The sequence below is a fragment of the Ascaphus truei genome, chromosome 4 (genome assembly GCF_040206685.1).
Source record: "Ascaphus truei isolate aAscTru1 chromosome 4, aAscTru1.hap1, whole genome shotgun sequence".
Lineage (NCBI taxonomy): Eukaryota > Metazoa > Chordata > Amphibia > Anura > Ascaphidae > Ascaphus > Ascaphus truei.
Genome location: NC_134486.1, coordinates 419,853,306 through 419,871,386, shown reverse-complemented (window position 1 = coordinate 419,871,386; position 18,081 = coordinate 419,853,306). Strand labels below are relative to the sequence as shown.

Here is an 18,081-nt window from a genome sequence, read left to right as displayed (position 1 = left end):
CAGCACAATTGAATGCGGGAAATAAAAGACGCTACGATCACAAAGTACGTCACAAGGAAATTCACCCCGGGGATGCGGTCCTCTTACGCAACTTAGGTGTTCCTGGGAAACATAAATTGGCGGACCGGTGGCGAGAAGGTGTGTACGAGGTGGAGTCACAAATGCCTGGCCTTCCTGTGTATCGGATCAAGGACTCCGAAGGCCGCGTAAAAGTGTGGCATAGGAATCATCTACTTCCCATACCTCAAGTAGGGAACAATGAGTTAGAATTATCTGCTACGCCAATAGATGGAGAAGCTGAAACTCCAGAGGATGGCCTAGAGACTGTAAAAATTGCCACCTCTGAAGATCCGATGGAAGGAACCTCTCAAAGGGGCCTTCCGGCCGCGGGGGCATCTCCCGAAGGAGCTACGGGTAAAGAGCCTCTTGGCCCGAACATTGATAATCTGACTCCAGTGAGTCAGTCCCTAGATCCACAAAGCCCATGTTTCACACCCCAAAGAGACTTTAATAATGTTGAAAACCCCTCAAGGGTAGAGATGGAAATACCAGATGAAACTGGATACTCTGCAGAAGAAGCAGAGGAGAATCAACCTCGGCGAAGTCAAAGAACCAGTCAGCCCCCCATGCGAATGGCATCCGATCAATTTGGGGCACCCCATTATGAGGCTCAGCAGTGGGCTCGGCATAGAATGCAAGCTATGGTGGTGCTGTTCAACGAAATGTGTAACCTGATCTAGGAAAGAGAGGGCGGTGTAAATAAGTTCACATATATGTTGGTTAGGTAGTCCAGCGGGGACATTGGAATCTGGAGAGGGGAGAATGTAAGGATGTGTATACATATATATGTATGGTTCCGCGCTGTCACTGACATAGGAAGCGCCATACTGTTCTTTTGCCAGTAAGGTCACTGAGTAAGAGTCAGGCTGCGCATGCACGAGGAAAGCGCGCGAACGGCAACCAATCTGGAGAGACTTTGGGGGTTGCACTCTGAACTCTGAACTGTGGGAGAGTCAGCTGAGGCTGGGGACCAATAGGGTGCGAGACTCTGTATAGAGGAAACAGGATGCGTGTGGGCGGTGGGACACACGAGTGAGAGGTGAAGGAGGAAGGTGGCGGAACCTCGTGTGCGCGAGCGGAGGGTCAGTGACCCTTCCGCTTAGGTGAGAGACATTCCCCAGCCCCCAGGAGCATTACCCCTGTCATCGTAGGGTGCCGCTTTTGTAGGGACGGCCGTAGTAGTTAGGGACCCATCCTTTAGTGCGGTTCAGCTGTGGAGTGGCGGACGCCATCTTGGTCTGGAGGACAGACCGCACAGCATCACGGAGTGTCGGCGCAAGGCTGGAGCAACACTGGGGACCTGTGTGAAGTGGTGTGGTCACCGTAGTGACCGGGAGGTATCTTTAATCAGCAAATGCACCTACACCGGTCATCAGGCGCTGATCCCGCCTCCCACTAACTAATTGGGGGCACCAGTGTGCCAGCGTACTATGCTGTACAGACACTAGTTACAGGACATACTCCTAGGGAGAGTGGCAGAGCCACCTGTGTACAGGACATTATACCTAACAAGGTGTGGCTGAGCCACTGTGTGTGTGTTTCACATGATGTGATATATATATATAGAGTATAAGGGTTATGATGTGTCATGTATATTCTATAATCGTGCATTTCATATTGCAATAGTAAAAGGTTGCCCGTTGCACAAACCGTTGTATGTTTCTTACTCAGGGCAGATTCTCTAATATGGGGATCCTGGGTAAGTGGAGGCGCTGCACCATGATAGTTAAGGGTATGACCCCAGGCTCTCCCATGGCGGAGGCTCAGAGCTCCTGAACCTACAGGTATATACAGCACACCAGTAGTTCCTTTCAATCCAGGATTCACAAAAAGGGCTACACATATAAAGTGGATTAGCAGGGACATAGGTTACTCTTTGATAAAGCGCTATTTAGCGCGAAATGCATTAGAGGACCCTTTTTATGTAGCTTTTGCTACCATGCATCTCTATTAAAGCATTTTTAATTTTCACTACTCAGCCTCCAGCCCTACTTTTTTCAGCAGTGCTCTACCTTCTCTCCACGCATATTTAATACTACTCACATTCACCAGTCTCCCGGCAGCATTAATACTACTCACATTCACCAGTCTCCCGGCAGCATTAATACTACTCACATTCACCAGTCTCCCGGCAGCATTAATACTACTCACATTCACCAGTCTCCCGGCAGCATTAATACTACTCACATTCACCAGTCTCCCGGCTGCATTAATACTACTCACATTCACCAGTCTCCCGGCAGCATTAATACTACTCACATTCACCAGTCTCCCGGCTGCATTAATACTACTCACATTCACCAGTCTCCCGGCAGCATTAATACTACTCACATTCACCAGTCTCCCGGCATCATTAATACTACTCACATTCACCAGTCTCCCGGCTGCAAACCCCGGCAGCATTAATACTACTCACATTCACCAGTCTCCCGGCTGCAAACCCCGGCACCATTAATACTACTCACATTCACCAGTCTCCCAGCTGCAAACCCCGGCAGCATTAATACTACTCACATTCACCAGTCTCCCGGCTGCAAACAGCACCAGAGTTATATCGTAAGGATCCCGTAGGGAGCAAAATCCCCCCCTGGGTGCCATACTTCTGCCCGGGAGATGTCAGTATATAACCCCCTGGGTGCCTTACTTCTGCCCCGGGAGATGTCAGTATATAACCCCCTGGGTGCCTTACTTCTGGCCCGGGGGACGTCAGTATATAACCCCTGGGGGAATTACTTCTGCCCCGGGAGATGTCAGTATATAACCCCCTGGGTGCCTTACTTCTGCCCCGAGACACGTCAGTATATACCCCCTGGGTGCATTACTTCTGCCCCGGGACACGTCAGTATATAACTCCCTGGGTGCCTTACTTCTGACCTGGGAGATGTCAGTATATAACCCCCTGAGTGCCTTAGTTCTGCCCCGGGACACGTCAGTATATAACCCCCTGGGTGCCTAACTTCTGCCCCGGGACACGTCAGTATATAACCCCCTGGGTGCATTACTTCTGCCCCGGGACACGTCAGTATATACCCCCCTGGGGGCATTACTTCTGCCCCGGGAGATGTCAGTATATACCCCCCTGGGTGCATTACTTCTGCCCCGGGACACGTCAGTATATACCCCCTGGGGGCATTACTTCTGCCCCGGCAGACGTCAGTATATAACCCCCTGGGTGCATTACTTCTGCCCCGGGACACGTCAGTATATACCCCCCTGGGTGCATTACTTCTGCCCCGGGAGACGTCAGTATAACCCCCTGGGGGCATTACTTCTGCCCCGGGAGACGTCAGTATATACCCCCTGGGTGCCTTAGTTCTGCCCCGGGTGACGTCAGTATATAACCCCCTGGGTGCATTACTTCTGCCCCGGGAGACATCACAGTGATAAAGCGGACGGGAGGGGCAGAGAGGGGCGGGGACAGGCAGGGAGAGGCGGGCAGGGAGGGGCGGGGTGGGGAGGTGCAGAGAGGGAGGAGCAGGCAGGGAAGGGCAGGGAGGGGCGGGGTGGGGACGGGGAGGGGCCGGAAGGGAGGGGCCGGAAGGGAGGGGCCGGAAGGGAGGGGACGAGCAGAAACGAGTGGGCAGAGACAGGCAGAGATGGGCAGGGAGGGGTGGGGACGGGCAGGGAGTGGCAGAGACAGGCAGGGAGTGGCAGAGACGGGCAGGGAGGGCGGGGACGGGCAGGGAGGGGCGGGGACGGGCAGGGAGGGGCAGAGATGGGCAGGGAGGGGCGGGGACAGGCAGGGAGGGGCAGAGATGGGCAGGGAGGGGCGGGGACAGGCAGGGAGGGGCAGAGATGGGCATGGAGGGGCGGGGACGGGCGGGGAGTGGCAGAGACGGGCAGGGAGTGGCAGAGACGGGCAGGGAGGGTCAGGGAGCGGCAGAGATGAGCAGGGACGAGCAGGGACAAGCAGAAACGGGCAGAGACGAGCAGGCACAGACAGGGACGGGCGAAAAGGGGCAGGGACGAGTGGCAACAGACGGCGTGAGGCAGGGATGGGCGGGGAGGGGCAAGGACGGGCAGGGATGGACGGGGACAGGCGGGAAGGGGCAGGGACGAGCGGGGACGGGCAGGGACGAGCGGGGAAGGGCTGGGATGAGCAGGGACGGCAGGAAGGTGTGGGGACAAGCGGAGACGGGCAGGGAGGAGCAGAGACGGGCAGGGAGGAGCAGAGACGGGCAGGGAGGAGCAGAGACGGGCAGGGAGGAGCAGAGACGGGCAGGGAGGAGCAGAGACGGGCAGGGAGGAGCAGAGACGGGCAGGGAGGAGCAGAGACGGGCAGGGAGGAGCAGAGACGGGCAGGGAGGAGCAGAGACGGGCAGGGAGGAGCAGAGACGGGCAGGGAGGAGCAGAGATGGGCAGGGAGGAGCAGAGACGGGCAGGGAGGAGCAGAGACGGGCAGGGAGGAGCAGAGATGGGCAGGGACAGGTAGGGAGGGGCAGGGACAAGCGGAGACGGGCAGGGAGGAGCAGAGATGGGCAGGGACAGGTAGGGAGGGGCAGGGACAAGCGGAGACGGGCAGGGACAAGCGGAGATGGGCAGGAACGAGCAGAAATGGGCAGGGACAGGTAGGGAGGGGCAGGGACAAGCGGAGATGGGCAGGAACGAGCAGAAATGGGCAGGGACAGGTAGGGAGGGGCAGGGACAAGCGGAGATGGGCAGGGACAAGCGGAGATGGGCAGGAACGAGCAGAAATGGGCAGGGACAGGTAGGGAGGGGCAGGGACAAGCGGAGATGGGCAGGAACGAGCAGAAATGGGCAGGGACGGGCAGGGAGGAGCAGAGACGACCAGGGACGAGCAGGGATGGGCAGGGACGGGCAGAAATGGGCAGGGACGGGCAGGGACAATAGAGATGGGCGAGGACAGGCGGGAAGGGTCAGGGACGAGCGGGGATGGGTGGGCTGGGGCAGGGATGGGAGGGGCAGAGACGGGCGGGACAGGCAGGGACGGGCAGAAATGGTCAGGGACGGGCAGGGACAATAGAGATGGGCGGGAAGGGGCAGAGACGAGCGGGACGGGCAGAGACGGGCAGGGAAGAGCAGGGACAGACGGGGATGGGTGGGAAGGGGCAGGGACGAGCACAGACGGACGGGGACGGGCGGGAAGGGGCAGGGATAAGCGGGGACGGCAGGGACCAGCATAGATGAGCAGAGGTAAGCAGGGTTGGCGGGGACAGGCAGGGACTGGCAGAGATGGGCAGAGATGGGGAGGGACAGGTATAGATGACAGGGAAAGGCAGGGATGAGCAGAAAGTAGCAGGGTCGGGCAGGGGCAGGTGAGGAAAGGCGGTGACGGGTAGGGACTGGCAGAGATGGGAAGACACGGGGAGGGAAAGGCATGGACGGGCAGAGATGAGCAGGGACTGGCAGAGATGAGCAGGGACTGGCAGAGATGAGCAGGGACTGGCAGAGATGAGCAGGGACTGGCAGAGATGAGCAGGGACTGGCAGAGATGGGAAGACACGGGGAGGGAAAGGCATGGACGGGCAGAGATGGGCAGGGACTGGCAGAGATGAGCAGGGACTGGCAGAGATGGGAAGACACGGGGAGGGAAAGGCATGGACGGGCAGAGATGAGCAGGGACTGGCAGAGATGAGCAGGGACTGGCAGAGATGAGCAGGGACTGGCAGAGATGAGCAGGGACTGGAAGAGATGAGCAGGGACGGGCAGAGATGAGCAGGGACTGGCAGAGATGAGCAGGGACTGGCAGAGATGAGCAGGGACTGGCAGAGATGAGCAGGGACTGGCAGAGATGAGCAGGGACTGGCAGAGATGAGCAGGGACTGGCAGAGATGAGCAGGGACTGGCAGAGACGAGCAGGCACGGGCAGAGATGAACAGGGACGGGCAGAGATGAACAGGGACGGGCAGAGATGAGCAGGGACTGGCAGAGATGAGCAGGGACTGGCAGAGATGAACAGGGATGAGCAGACGAGCAGAGATGAGCAGGGACTGGGAGGGATGAGCAGGGACTGGCAGAGACGAGCAGGCACGGGCAGAGATGAACAGGGACGGGCAGAGATGAACAGGGACGGGCAGAGATGAACAGGGACGGGCAGAGATGAACAGGGACGGGCAGAGATGAACAGGGATGAGCAGACGAGCAGAGATGAGCAGGGACTGGGAGGGATGAGCAGGGACGGGCAGAGACGGGGAAGGACGGGCAGAGATGAACAGGGACGGGCAGAGATGAACAGGGACGGGCAGAGATGAACAGGGATGAGCAGACGAGCAGAGATGAGCAGGGACTGGGAGGGATGAGCAGGGACGGGCAGAGACGGGGAAGGACGGGCAGGGATAAGCAGGGACGGGCAGAGACGGGGAGGGACGGGCAGGGATAAGCAGGGACGGGCAGAGATGGGGAGGGACGGGGCAGAGACGGGCAGAGACGGGGAGGGACGGGGCAGAGATGGGGAGGGACGGGGCAGAGACGGGCAGAGACGGGGAGGGACGGGGCAGAGATGGGGAGGGACGGGGCAGAGACGGGCAGAGACGGGGAGGGACGGGCAGAGACGGGGAGGGACAGGCAGAGACGGGCAGGGATAAGCAGGGACGGGCAGAGATGGGGAGGGACGGGGCAGGGATAAGCAGGGACGGGCAGAGACGGGGAGGGACGGGCAGGGACGGGCAGAGACGGGGAGGGACGGGCAGGGATAAGCAGGGACGGGCAGAGATGGGGAGGGACGGGGCAGAGACGGGCAGAGACGGGGAGGGACGGGGCAGAGATGGGGAGGGACGGGGCAGAGACGGGCAGAGACGGGGAGGGACGGGGCAGAGATGGGGAGGGACGGGGCAGAGACGGGCAGAGACGGGGAGGGACGGGCAGAGACGGGGAGGGACAGGCAGAGACGGGCAGGGATAAGCAGGGACGGGCAGAGATGGGGAGGGACGGGGCAGGGATAAGCAGGGACGGGCAGAGATGGGGAGGGACGGGGCAGAGACGGGGAGGGACAGGCAGAGACGGGCAGGGATAAGCAGGGACGGGCAGAGATGGGGAGGGACGGGGCAGAGACGGGCAGAGACGGGGAGGGACGGGCAGAGACGGGGAGGGACGGGCAGAGACGGGGAGGGACGGGGCAGAGACGGGGAGGGACGGGCAGAGACGGGGAGGGACAGGCAGAGACGGGCCGGGATAAGCAGGGACGGGCAGAGATGGGGAGGGACGGGGCAGAGACGGGCAGAGACGGGGAGGGACGGGCAGAGACGGGGAGGGACGGGCAGAGACGGGGAGGGACGGGGCAGAGACGGGGAGGGACGGGGCAGGGATAAGCAGGGACGGGGAGGGACGGGGCAGAGATGGGGAGGGACGGGGCAGAGACGGGCAGAGATGGGGAGGGACGGGGCAGAGACGGGGAGGGACAGGCAGAGACGGGCAGGGATAAGCAGGGACGGGCAGAGATGGGGAGGGACGGGGCAGAGACGGGCAGAGACGGGGAGGGACGGGCAGAGACGGGGAGGGACGGGCAGAGACGGGGAGGGACGGGGCAGAGACGGGGAGGGACGGGCAGAGACGGGGAGGGACAGGCAGAGACGGGCAGGGATAAGCAGGGACGGGCAGAGATGGGGAGGGACGGGGCAGAGACGGGGAGGGACGGGCAGAAACGGGGAGGGACGGGCAGAGACGGGGAGGGACGGGGCAGAGACGGGGAGGGACGGGGCAGGGATAAGCAGGGACGGGCAGAGACGGGGAGGGACGGGGCAGAGACGGGGAGGGACGGGGCAGAGACGGGGAGGGACGGGCAGAGACGGGGAGGGACAGGCAGAGACGGGGAGGGATAAGCAGGGACGGGCAGAGACGGGGAGGGACGGGGCAGAGACGGGAGGGATAAGCAGGGACGGGCAGAGACGGGGAGGGACGGGCAGAGACGGGGAGGGACGGGGAGGGACGGGGAGGGACGGGGCAGAGACGGGGAGGGACGGGGCAGGGATAAGCAGGGACGGGCAGAGACGGGGAGGGACGGGGCAGAGACGGGGAGGGACAGGCAGAGACGGGGAGGGATAAGCAGGGACGGGCAGAGACGGGGAGGGACGGGCAGAGACGGGGAGGGACGGGGCAGAGACGGGGAGGGACGGGCAGAGACGGGGAGGGACAGGCAGAGACGGGGAGGGATAAGCAGGGACGGGCAGAGACGGGGAGGGACGGGCAGAGACGGGAGGGATAAGCAGGGACGGGCAGAGACGGGGAGGGACGGGCAGAGACGGGAGGGATAAGCAGGGACGGGCAGAGACGGGCAGAGACGGGGAGGGACGGGCAGGGATAAGCAGGGATGGGCAGAGATGGGCAGGGATAAGCAGGGACGGGCAGAGATGGGCAGGGATAAGCAGGGACGGGCAGAGACGGGCAGAGATGGGCAGGGATAAGCAGGGACGGGCAGAGACGGGGAGGGACAGGCAGGGATAAGCAGGGACGGGCAGAGATGGGCAGGGATAAGCAGGGACGGGCAGAGACGGGCAGGGATAAGCAGGGACGGGCAGAGACGGGGAGGGATGGGCAGGGATAAGCAGGGACGGGCAGAGATGGGCAGGGATAAGCAGGGACGGGCAGAGACGGGCAGGGATAAGCAGGGACGGGCAGAGACGGGGAGGGATGGGCAGGGATAAGCAGGGACGGGCAGAGATGGGCAGGGATAAGCAGGGACGGGCAGAGACGGGCAGGGATAAGCAGGGACGGGCAGAGACGGGGAGGGATGGGCAGGGATAAGCAGGGACGGGCAGAGACGGGGAGGGATGGGCAGGGACTGGGAGGGATAAGCAGGGACGGGCAGAGACGGGGAGGGACGGGCAGGGATAAGCAGGGACGGGCAGAGACGGGGAGGGACAGGCAGGGATAAGCAGGGACGGGCAGAGACGGGCAGAGATGGGCAGGGATAAGCAGGGACGGGCAGAGACGGGCAGAGATGGGCAGGGATAAGCAGGGACGGGCAGAGACGGGGAGGGATGGGCAGGAGGGATAAGCAGGGACGGGGAGGGATGGGCAGGGACGGGGAGGGATGGGCAGGAGGGATAAGCAGAGACAGGGAGGGATGGGCAGGGACGGGCAGAGATGGGGAGGGACGGGCAGAGACGGGGGGGGGATGGGCAGGGACCACAATCAGCATTTCGGGTGTGCTGATGCTGATCAGATATTGGTTTTCTGTAGAAGGAGCTTTGGGAGGCTGCAGGGGTATAAGCAAACTCAGCGTCACTGCAGAACAGTGCAGAACAGTGCAGAACAGTGCAGAGCAGTACAGAGCAGTACAGAGCAGAGTAGTACAGAGTAGCTTTAATGGAACAGCCCTAATTCTTGGCTTTTGCACCAGATCCCAAGCAGTGTGACCAGGGGAAGTGAATCCGTTACTCACACACGCAGTCTCACCTTCCCAGTGCTCCGGTCCGCCTTTCTCTCGATGCTCTCCTCTTTGCTGCTGTCTGCAGGACTTTGATGGGCTGGGGCAAGTGGATCCTGCACCGTACGAATCTCAGATCCTCGCTGCTGGTGGGGGCCCCTCTGCTGGTGGGGGTCCCACTTCTGGTGAGGGTCCCCCTGCTCCACTTGAGGTCCTGTGATGCCTCTTTTATTCCCGGCATCCGCTAGGGCAGAGGTGGGCAGTGTAAACTTGGCCACCAGAAGGTTAGGCTCTGCAATCATCACTAATTGTCCACATTGTACCGTCTGGCTTGTGGTCTCCACATCTGCTATCTTGGCCAGGCTTCCCCCCTCTCCCCCTTTGTGTAACATGGTGTGAGAGGTCTGCGTGGAGCAGCCCTGCCTCCCGTTCCTAGCATTGTTCCAGATGTCTTCTAGCTCCTCATCATCCTGTTGGAGAAACTCATGGTCTGGGTGCAGAACCTCAGTGATGGATTTCCTGTTTCCGAGTGGGTTCTTCGGGGCACGGTAAGGCTGGGGGTCCTTGCAGAGGGAGAGCTCAGAAAGCTGTCTTGGTGCTTTGCTATCTGGATTAACGAGCACTACAGAGAAACCACGAGGGCGGGTTACCAGGTTCTCATCACCCCGCTCGTTAATTGGAGAAGTGTTTAAATAATGAGCATCTCCTGCATCTCTGAGGACTGATGAAGAGTAGGTAATTACCCCACTCTCATATCTGCAGGAAGAATGGGAGACTTCATTGTCTGTTACAATTGCTTTAACCCTTGATCCCTCGTGACTTTGGGGCACATTTAAAATGGCTGCCAATCTGTCCCATTCAGGTTCCAGATGCTCACGGAGGACACCGGTAGGTGACAGCCTGTCTATCTCAAAGTTTAGAAAGTCTTCACTTAAACCTTCCAGCTCCTGCGTCTTTGGGCTGCCACAGCGGCCGGTGGATTTGCCATATCCATGTAGGTTTTGTCTACAGTAGCCAGGGCTGCTACTCAACTCTTCGAGCCATGTTCTGCTGCCCTGTGAATGTCCCTCTTGTTTAATGGCCTGGCAATGTTTTTCCGCTGCCCCTGCCATGCTGATGCTTTCTTTGGATGGATCCATCCCTCCTGCCTTAAGACAATCCAATAAACTTATGGTGCCTAGGCATTGGCCTGCTTGCTCACGCGTGTTGGCTTCCTTAGCTGCTACTGTAATAGTCTCTTGGATGTTACCAAGAAGACTTGCATCCTTTGGTAGCTCTAGACTCAACACAGAACCCAAGGCGAGGCGCCTGCAGCTGGAGTCGGACGTTACCCGAGGTATTCCAAAACGGAGGCTCTTGCTTATGAATTCGGCCTTCTTCAGCACTGATCCGGAGGCCATACATTCCGAGTCAATGTCTCTGGACAGCGGGTTTTTCACGTAATTTAGGAACATTCCAAAATCGGGCTCTGGTGCCCCTGCTGGGACCTTTCTGTACTTTTTTGGAGGCCAGGTGTGGGTTTGATACTTGTTGGCTTCATGAGAAGTGGATCGCACCTTATCCGAGTACAATCCCATAATCCCCTGGACTGTGTAGCTCTGGGCCTTCTCCTTTCTCTTGAGGCTGTTGAAAAGTGAGCAGGATCTGATTTTGGGGAAGGTGTGGGATAGGGCGCCGGCTCCAGCCTTGGACGGCAGGGCGTAACGATCCTGGGCCCGGGTTTTTTTAGAAGGCCGTGGCACTGTCAAACTCTGGCATGCGTTTTGTCTCAGTCGCTCATTGTCTTTCACATGCAAATAGGTGCTTACCTGGTCAAGGCGAGACAGAAAAGGTGGGTGAAAAACTCATGAGGGGGTTATCTGGACAGCACAGTTACCCCAAGCAAAATCCTTCATATTTCCTTAAAACCATCGGATGATACAGTATGCATCAAGGTAAAAGTCATGCAAATATAGGACAAAAGTAACTGGGTATTACACAGACGCCCTCCCTTGGTACTATAACTGGGTATTACACAGACGCTCTGCCCCGGTACAGTAACTGGGTATTACACAGACTCACTGCCCTGGTACAGTAATTGGGCATTACACAGACGCACTGCCCTGGTACAGTAACTGGGCATTACACAGACATACTGCCCTGGTACAGTAACTGGGCATTACATGTTAATATTTCCCCTGAGGAAGGGAGATCCCCGAAAGATTGTGCGTTAATGTCTGGTGTCAGACTTTATTACAATAGTGCGGCAAGAAGATATCCAGCTTCAAGTTAAACTTGGTGGCAGAAGTGGGATCCCAGCCTCTCTTCAACTGCCTGCACCTTACACAGAAAAAGGACACGCACTACAATTATCTAAAAGGAGAGGGGTAAGATCTAAAACCTTTATCCTAACTGGGCATAACACAGACGCTCTGCCCCGGCACAGTAACTGGGCATTACACAGACGCTCTGCCCCGGAACAGTAACTGGGCATTACACAGACGCTCTGCCCCGGTACAGTAACTGGGCATTACACAGACGCTCTGCCCCGGTACAGTAACTGGGCATTACACAGACGCACTGCCCCGGTACAGTAACTGGGCATTACACAGACGCACTGCCCCGGTACAGTAACTGGGCATTACACAGACGCTCTGCCCCGGTACAGTAACTGGGCATTACACAGACGCTCTGCCCCGGTACAGTAACTGGGCATTACACAGACGCTCTGCCCCGGTACAGTAACTGGGCATTACACAGACTCTGTGCCCCGGTACAGTAACTGGGCATTACACAGACGCTCTGCCCCGGCACAGTAGCTGGGCATTACACAGACGCTCTGCCCCGGTACAGTAACTGGGCATTACACAGACGCTCTGCCCCGGTACAGTAACTGGGCATTACACAGACTCTCTGCCCCGGTACAGTGACTGGGTATTACACAGACGCTCTGCCCCGGCACAGTAACTGGGCATTACACAGACGCTCTGCCCTGGCAAGTAACTGGGCATTACACAGACGCTCTGCCCCGGTACAGTAACTGGGAATTACACAGACGCTCTGCCCCGGCACAGTAACTGGACATTACACAGACGCTCTGCCCCGGCACAGTAACTGGGCATTACACAGACGCTCTGCCCCGGTACAGTAACTGGGCATTACACAGACGCTCTGCCCCGGCACAGTAACTGGGCATTACACAGACGCTCTGCCCCGGTACAGTAACTGGGTATTACACAGACTCACTGCCCTGGTACAGTAATTGGGCATTACACAGACGCACTGCCCTGGTACAGTAACTGGGCATTACACAGACATACTGCCCTGGTACAGTAACTGGGCATTACATGTTAATATTTCCCCTGAGGAAGGGAGATCCCCGAAAGATTGTGCGTTAATGTCTGGTGTCAGACTTTATTACAATAGTGCGGGAAGAAGATATCCAGCTTCAAGTTAAACTTGGTGGCAGAAGTGGGATCCCAGCCTCTCTTCAACTGCCTGCACCTTACACAGAAAAAGGACACGCACTACAATTATCTAAAAGGAGAGGGGTAAGATCTAAAACCTTTATCCTAACTGGGCATAACACAGACGCTCTGCCCCGGCACAGTAACTGGGCATTACACAGACGCTTTGCCCCGGAACAGTAACTGGGCATTACACAGACGCTCTACCCCGGTACAGTAACTGGGCATTACACAGACGCTCTGCCCCGGTACAGTAACTAGGCATTACACAGACGCACTGCCCCGGTACAGTAAATGGGCATTACACAGACGCACTGCCCCGGTACAGTAACTGGGCATTACACAGACGCTCTGCCCTGGTACAGTAACTGGGCATTACACAGACGCTCTGCCCCGGTACAGTAACTGGGCATTACACAGATGCTCTGCCCCGGTACAGTAACTGGGCATTACACAGACTCTGTGCCCCGGTACAGTAACTGGGCATTACACAGACGCTCTGCCCCGGCACAGTAGCTGGGCATTACACAGACGCTCTGCCCCGGTACAGTAACTGGGCATTACACAGACGCTCTGCCCCGGTACAGTAACTGGGCATTACACAGACTCTCTGCCCCGGTACAGTGACTGGGTATTACACAGACGCTCTGCCCCGGCACAGTAACTGGGCATTACACAGACGCTCTGCCCTGGCAAGTAACTGGGCATTACACAGACGCTCTGCCCCGGTACAGTAACTGGGAATTACACAGACGCTCTGCCCCGGCACAGTAACTGGACATTACACAGACGCTCTGCCCCGGCACAGTAACTGGGCATTACACAGACGCTCTGCCCCGGCACAGTAACTGGGCATTACACAGACGCTCTGCCCCGGCACAGTAACTGGGCATTACACAGACGCTCTGCCCCGGTACAGTAACTGGGTATTACACAGACTCACTGCCCTGGTACAGTAATTGGGCATTACACAGACGCACTGCCCTGGTACAGTAACTGGGCATTACACAGACATACTGCCCTGGTACAGTAACTGGGCATTACATGCTAATATTTCCCCTGAGGAAGGGAGATCCCCGAAAGATTGTGCGTTAATGTCTGGTGTCAGACTTTATTACAATAGTGCGGCAAGAAGATATCCAGCTTCAAGTTAAACTTGGTGGCAGAAGTGGGATCCCAGCCTCTCTTCAACTGCCTGCACCTTACACAGAAAAAGGACACGCACTACAATTATCTAAAAGGAGAGGGGTAAGATCTAAAACCTTTATCCTAACTGGGCATAACACAGATGCTCTGCCCCGGCACAGTAACTGGGCATTACACAGACGCTCTGCCCCGGAACAGTAACTGGGCATTACACAGACGCTCTGCCCCGGTACAGTAACTGGGCATTACACAGACGCTCTGCCCCGGTACAGTAACTGGGCATTACACAGACGCTGTGCCCCGGTACAGTAGCTGGGCATTACACAGACGCACTGCCCCAGTACAGTAACTGGGCATTACACAGACGCACTGCCCCGGTACAGTAACTGGGCATTACACAGACGCTGTGCCCCGGTACAGTAGCTGGGCATTACACAGACGCTCTGCCCCGGTACAGTAACTGGGCATTACACAGACGCTCTGCCCCGGTACAGTAACTGGGCATTACACAGACTCTCTGCCCCGGTACAGTAACTGGGCATTACACAGACTCTCTGCCCCGGTACAGTGACTGGGTATTACACAGACGCTCTGCCCCGGCACAGTAACTGGGCATTACACAGACGCTCTGCCCCGGCACAGTAACTGGGCATTACACAGACGCTCTGCCCCGGTACAGTAACTGGGCATTACACAGACACTCTGCCCCGGTACAGTAACTGGGCATTACACAGACGCTCTGCCCCGGTACAGTAACTGGGCATTACACAGACGCTCTGCCACGGTACAGTAACTGGGCATTACACAGACGCACTGCCACGGTACAGTAACTGGGCATTACACAGATGCTCTGCCCCGGTACAGTAACTGGGCATTACACAGACGCACTGCCCCGCTACAGTAACTGGGCATTACACAGACGCTCTGCCCCGGTACAGTAACTGGGCATTACACAGACGCTCTGCCCCAGTACAGTAACTGGGCATTCACATGACCAGTGACCATGTATCACTGCAAAAGGAGCACTCCATGCGTAGGGTGACCCGGCGGCTCCAGGTTATCAGGGGTTCAGCCCGCTCTGGTTCTCCTGCAGACCTGGGGAGCCAGCACAGGCTGCACCCCCACATCCCATACCCTGGACCCCTCCACACCATGCAGCCTCCCGCAGCCTTTCCCAGCATGCACGCTGGCAGGGGCAGTTACCTCCTCCACACTGGGAACCGATACTCGCTTCCTTCTCTTTAAGCTAGCGAAAGTGTTCTCTAAGAGCCCCTGACACCGCTTCCAAAAGGGTTTGGAGGGCGAGGATTTGGGGTCAGGGAGCTGGGGAGGGAAGAGGAGAGGGAGGAGGAGGAGAGAAGTGGAGAGGGGGGAATTATACAGAGGAGAGGGAATCAGAAAGCCACTCTGAACATTCAACTGACAGGCGGAAAACGACACACACAAAATACTGCGGGAACACGCGGCAGAGAACGCGCATGGCTGACAAGGGTCAGGCAACGTGGGCCATGTCTGTATATCCGCTACGGCCGTGCTCCATCACCTGTGATCTGTCTGAGGTCACAGGGGGGAAATGGGGGGGGAGGTGAATAAGAGGTTTGTATAATGGCTTTTTATCCTATACTACATTTATCTATACACGTATTTACAGTACATATACTGTAGAGATATATATATATATATATATACACACACACACACATTTGCCTACATACACATACTGTACAGTATATAGCTAAACACACACACACACACACACACACACACACACACACACACACACACACGTGTGTGTGTGTGTGTGTGTCTGTACCTCCTTTGATGTCCTGTGCCCGTGGTTACTCTTGTGCCTCTCTGGTCCTTACCGTGTATAACTCCTCCTCTCCTGTCTCTTCCCCTGGAGCCGGCTCCTTAGGCGGCAGCCACACCGGCCCCTCAGCAGTCTCCGGGGCTGGGGTCTCTTCTTGCTGCTCCGTGCCCAGCTGGTTGTCCCACTCTGTGCCCACGGAGAACTGGGAGAGGTGGTTCTGTAAGGACATGGGGCTGTGCGTCCTCCTCCCGTACCTGCGGAGACCTGGGGCCCGGGCAGGAGGAGACGCGCATGTGAAGCTCGCCACATCCTTCGGGGGCTCAAAGGCCGCGCGTGGGATAGAGCTGGTTATCTGGTGGGTGTCAGCTGGGGCAAGTTCCTCCTGCAGAGACAGGAAGACACGGCGGATCAGACTGTGCTCAGTCAGCCCACGCTGCTCTGTGACGCCGACCACAGGGGCTACCGCAGACCAGGCGGGCGGCTGAAATGATCACGCCAGTAGACGAGAAGACGCATTGTTTTGAAATCCTTTTCCACCCCTTTCTGGCAACGGGATTTACGTTCAGAATCTTTAGGGATTTCATTTTGTTCTAATTTGGGGGGAATTGCTAGAAAGATTGTGGAATGTGAGAAAAACACATTTAAGGAAAACAACTGGTTTGTAGGAAAGTTAGAGCAAGTGAATTGTTCCCGGTACATTTTGGGAACAGAACGGAGCCCATCGAGGGTATAATATGCCATGTAATTGCCATGTAATTGCCGTGTAATTTCCAAGGGTGAGAATATGTTCTTGTCTAATTGTAATATTGCTGCATAATAACAAAGCCGTGCGTATGTTACTCTGATGAGCAGGGGTTTTCAACTGGGGTTCCCCGAGCACCCCTCAGGGGTTCTGCGGCTGCCAGGGGGGAGACTCCCAGCGGTCCCAGGCCCGGCGCATGGCGGCCCCCCCACATAGCAGTGACCCTGCAGCTCCCGAGCTCGGCAGCAGCTGCCCGGTCACTGCTATACCACATCTCCCTGCTCCCATCGCCGCCGCCGCCGCTTAGAAGAGGCCTGGTCCCCTATCTGCTGCTGGCATAGTGTTTAGGAAGCCACAATGAACCAGACAGACAAACAGAAGTGCTGGTGTGTACAGAAGTGCTGGTGTGTACTGAAGTGCTGGTGTGTGCAGAAGCGCTGGTGTGTACAGAAGCGCTGGTGTGTACAGAAGTGCTGGTGTGTACAGAAGTGCTGGTGTGTACAGAAGTGCTGGTGTGTACAGAAGTGCTGGTGTGTACAGAAGTGCTGGTGTGTACAGAAGTGCTGGTGTGTGCAGAAGTGCTGGTGTGTGCAGAAGTGCTGGTGTGTGCAGAAGTGCTGGTGTGTACAGAAGTGCTGGTGTGTACAGAAGTGCTGGTGTGTACAGAAGTGCTGGTGTGTGCAGAAGTGCTGGTGTGTGCAGAAGTGCTGGTGTGTACAGAAGTGCTGGTGTGTACAGAAGTGCTGGTGTGTACAGAAGTGCTGGTGTGTACAGAAGTGCTGGTGTGTACAGAAGTGCTGGTGTGTACAGAAGTGCTGGTGTGTACAGAAGTGCTGGTGTGTGCAGAAGTGCTGGTGTGTGCAGAAGTGCTGGTGTGTACAGAAGTGCTGGTGTGTACAGAAGTGCTGGTGTGTACAGAAGTGCTGGTGTGTACAGAAGTGCTGGTGTGTACAGAAGTGCTGGTGTGTACAGAAGTGCTGGTGTGTACAGAAGTGCTGGTGTGTGCAGAAGCGCTGGTGTGTGCAGAAGCGCTGGTGTGTGCAGAAGCGCTGGTGTGTACAGAAGCGCTGGTGTGTACAGAAGTGCTGGTGTGTGCAGAAGCGCTGGTGTGTGCAGAAGCGCTGGTGTGTGCAGAAGCGCTGGTGTGTGTACAGAAGTGCTGGTGTGTGCAGAAGTGCTGGTGTGTGCAGAAGCGCTGGTGTGTGCAGAAGCGCTGGTGTGTGCAGAAGCGCTGGTGTGTGCAGAAGTGCTGGTGTGTACTGAAGTGCTGGTGTGTACAGAAGTGCTGGTGTGTACAGAAGTGCTGGTGTGTACAGAAGTGCTGGTGTGTACTGAAGTGCTGGTGTGTACAGAAGCGCTGGTGTGTACAGAAGTGCTGGTGTGTACAGAAGTGCTGGTGTGTACAGAAGTGCTGGTGTGTACAGAAGTGCTGGTGTGTACAGAAGCGCTGGTGTGTACAGAAGTGCTGGTGTGTACAGAAGTGCTGGTGTGTACAGAAGTGCTGGTGTGTACAGAAGTGCTGGTGTGTACTGAAGTGCTGGTGTGTACAGAA

The 18,081-nt window shown here is 57.4% G+C and overlaps 1 protein-coding gene across 4 annotated transcripts in view; it reads right to left on the bottom strand.

The window, feature by feature from the left end:
- Window positions 1-18,081, bottom strand: part of LOC142493986 (spectrin beta chain, non-erythrocytic 5-like) — a 183,268-nt gene that overhangs the window by 40,643 nt on the left and 124,544 nt on the right. For 2 of the 4 annotated variants that reach the window (XM_075598818.1, XM_075598816.1), the window contains 3 exons: window positions 15,843-16,169; window positions 15,181-15,300; window positions 9,415-11,193 (listed from right to left, as the gene is read on the bottom strand). In XM_075598818.1, coding sequence (XP_075454933.1) covers window positions 9,415-11,193; window positions 15,181-15,300; window positions 15,843-16,169 — 2,226 coding nt within the window. The remainder of the gene's footprint in view (window positions 1-9,414; window positions 11,194-15,180; window positions 15,301-15,842; window positions 16,170-18,081) is intronic. The other 2 variants (XM_075598817.1, XM_075598820.1) reach the window with 2 other exon arrangements.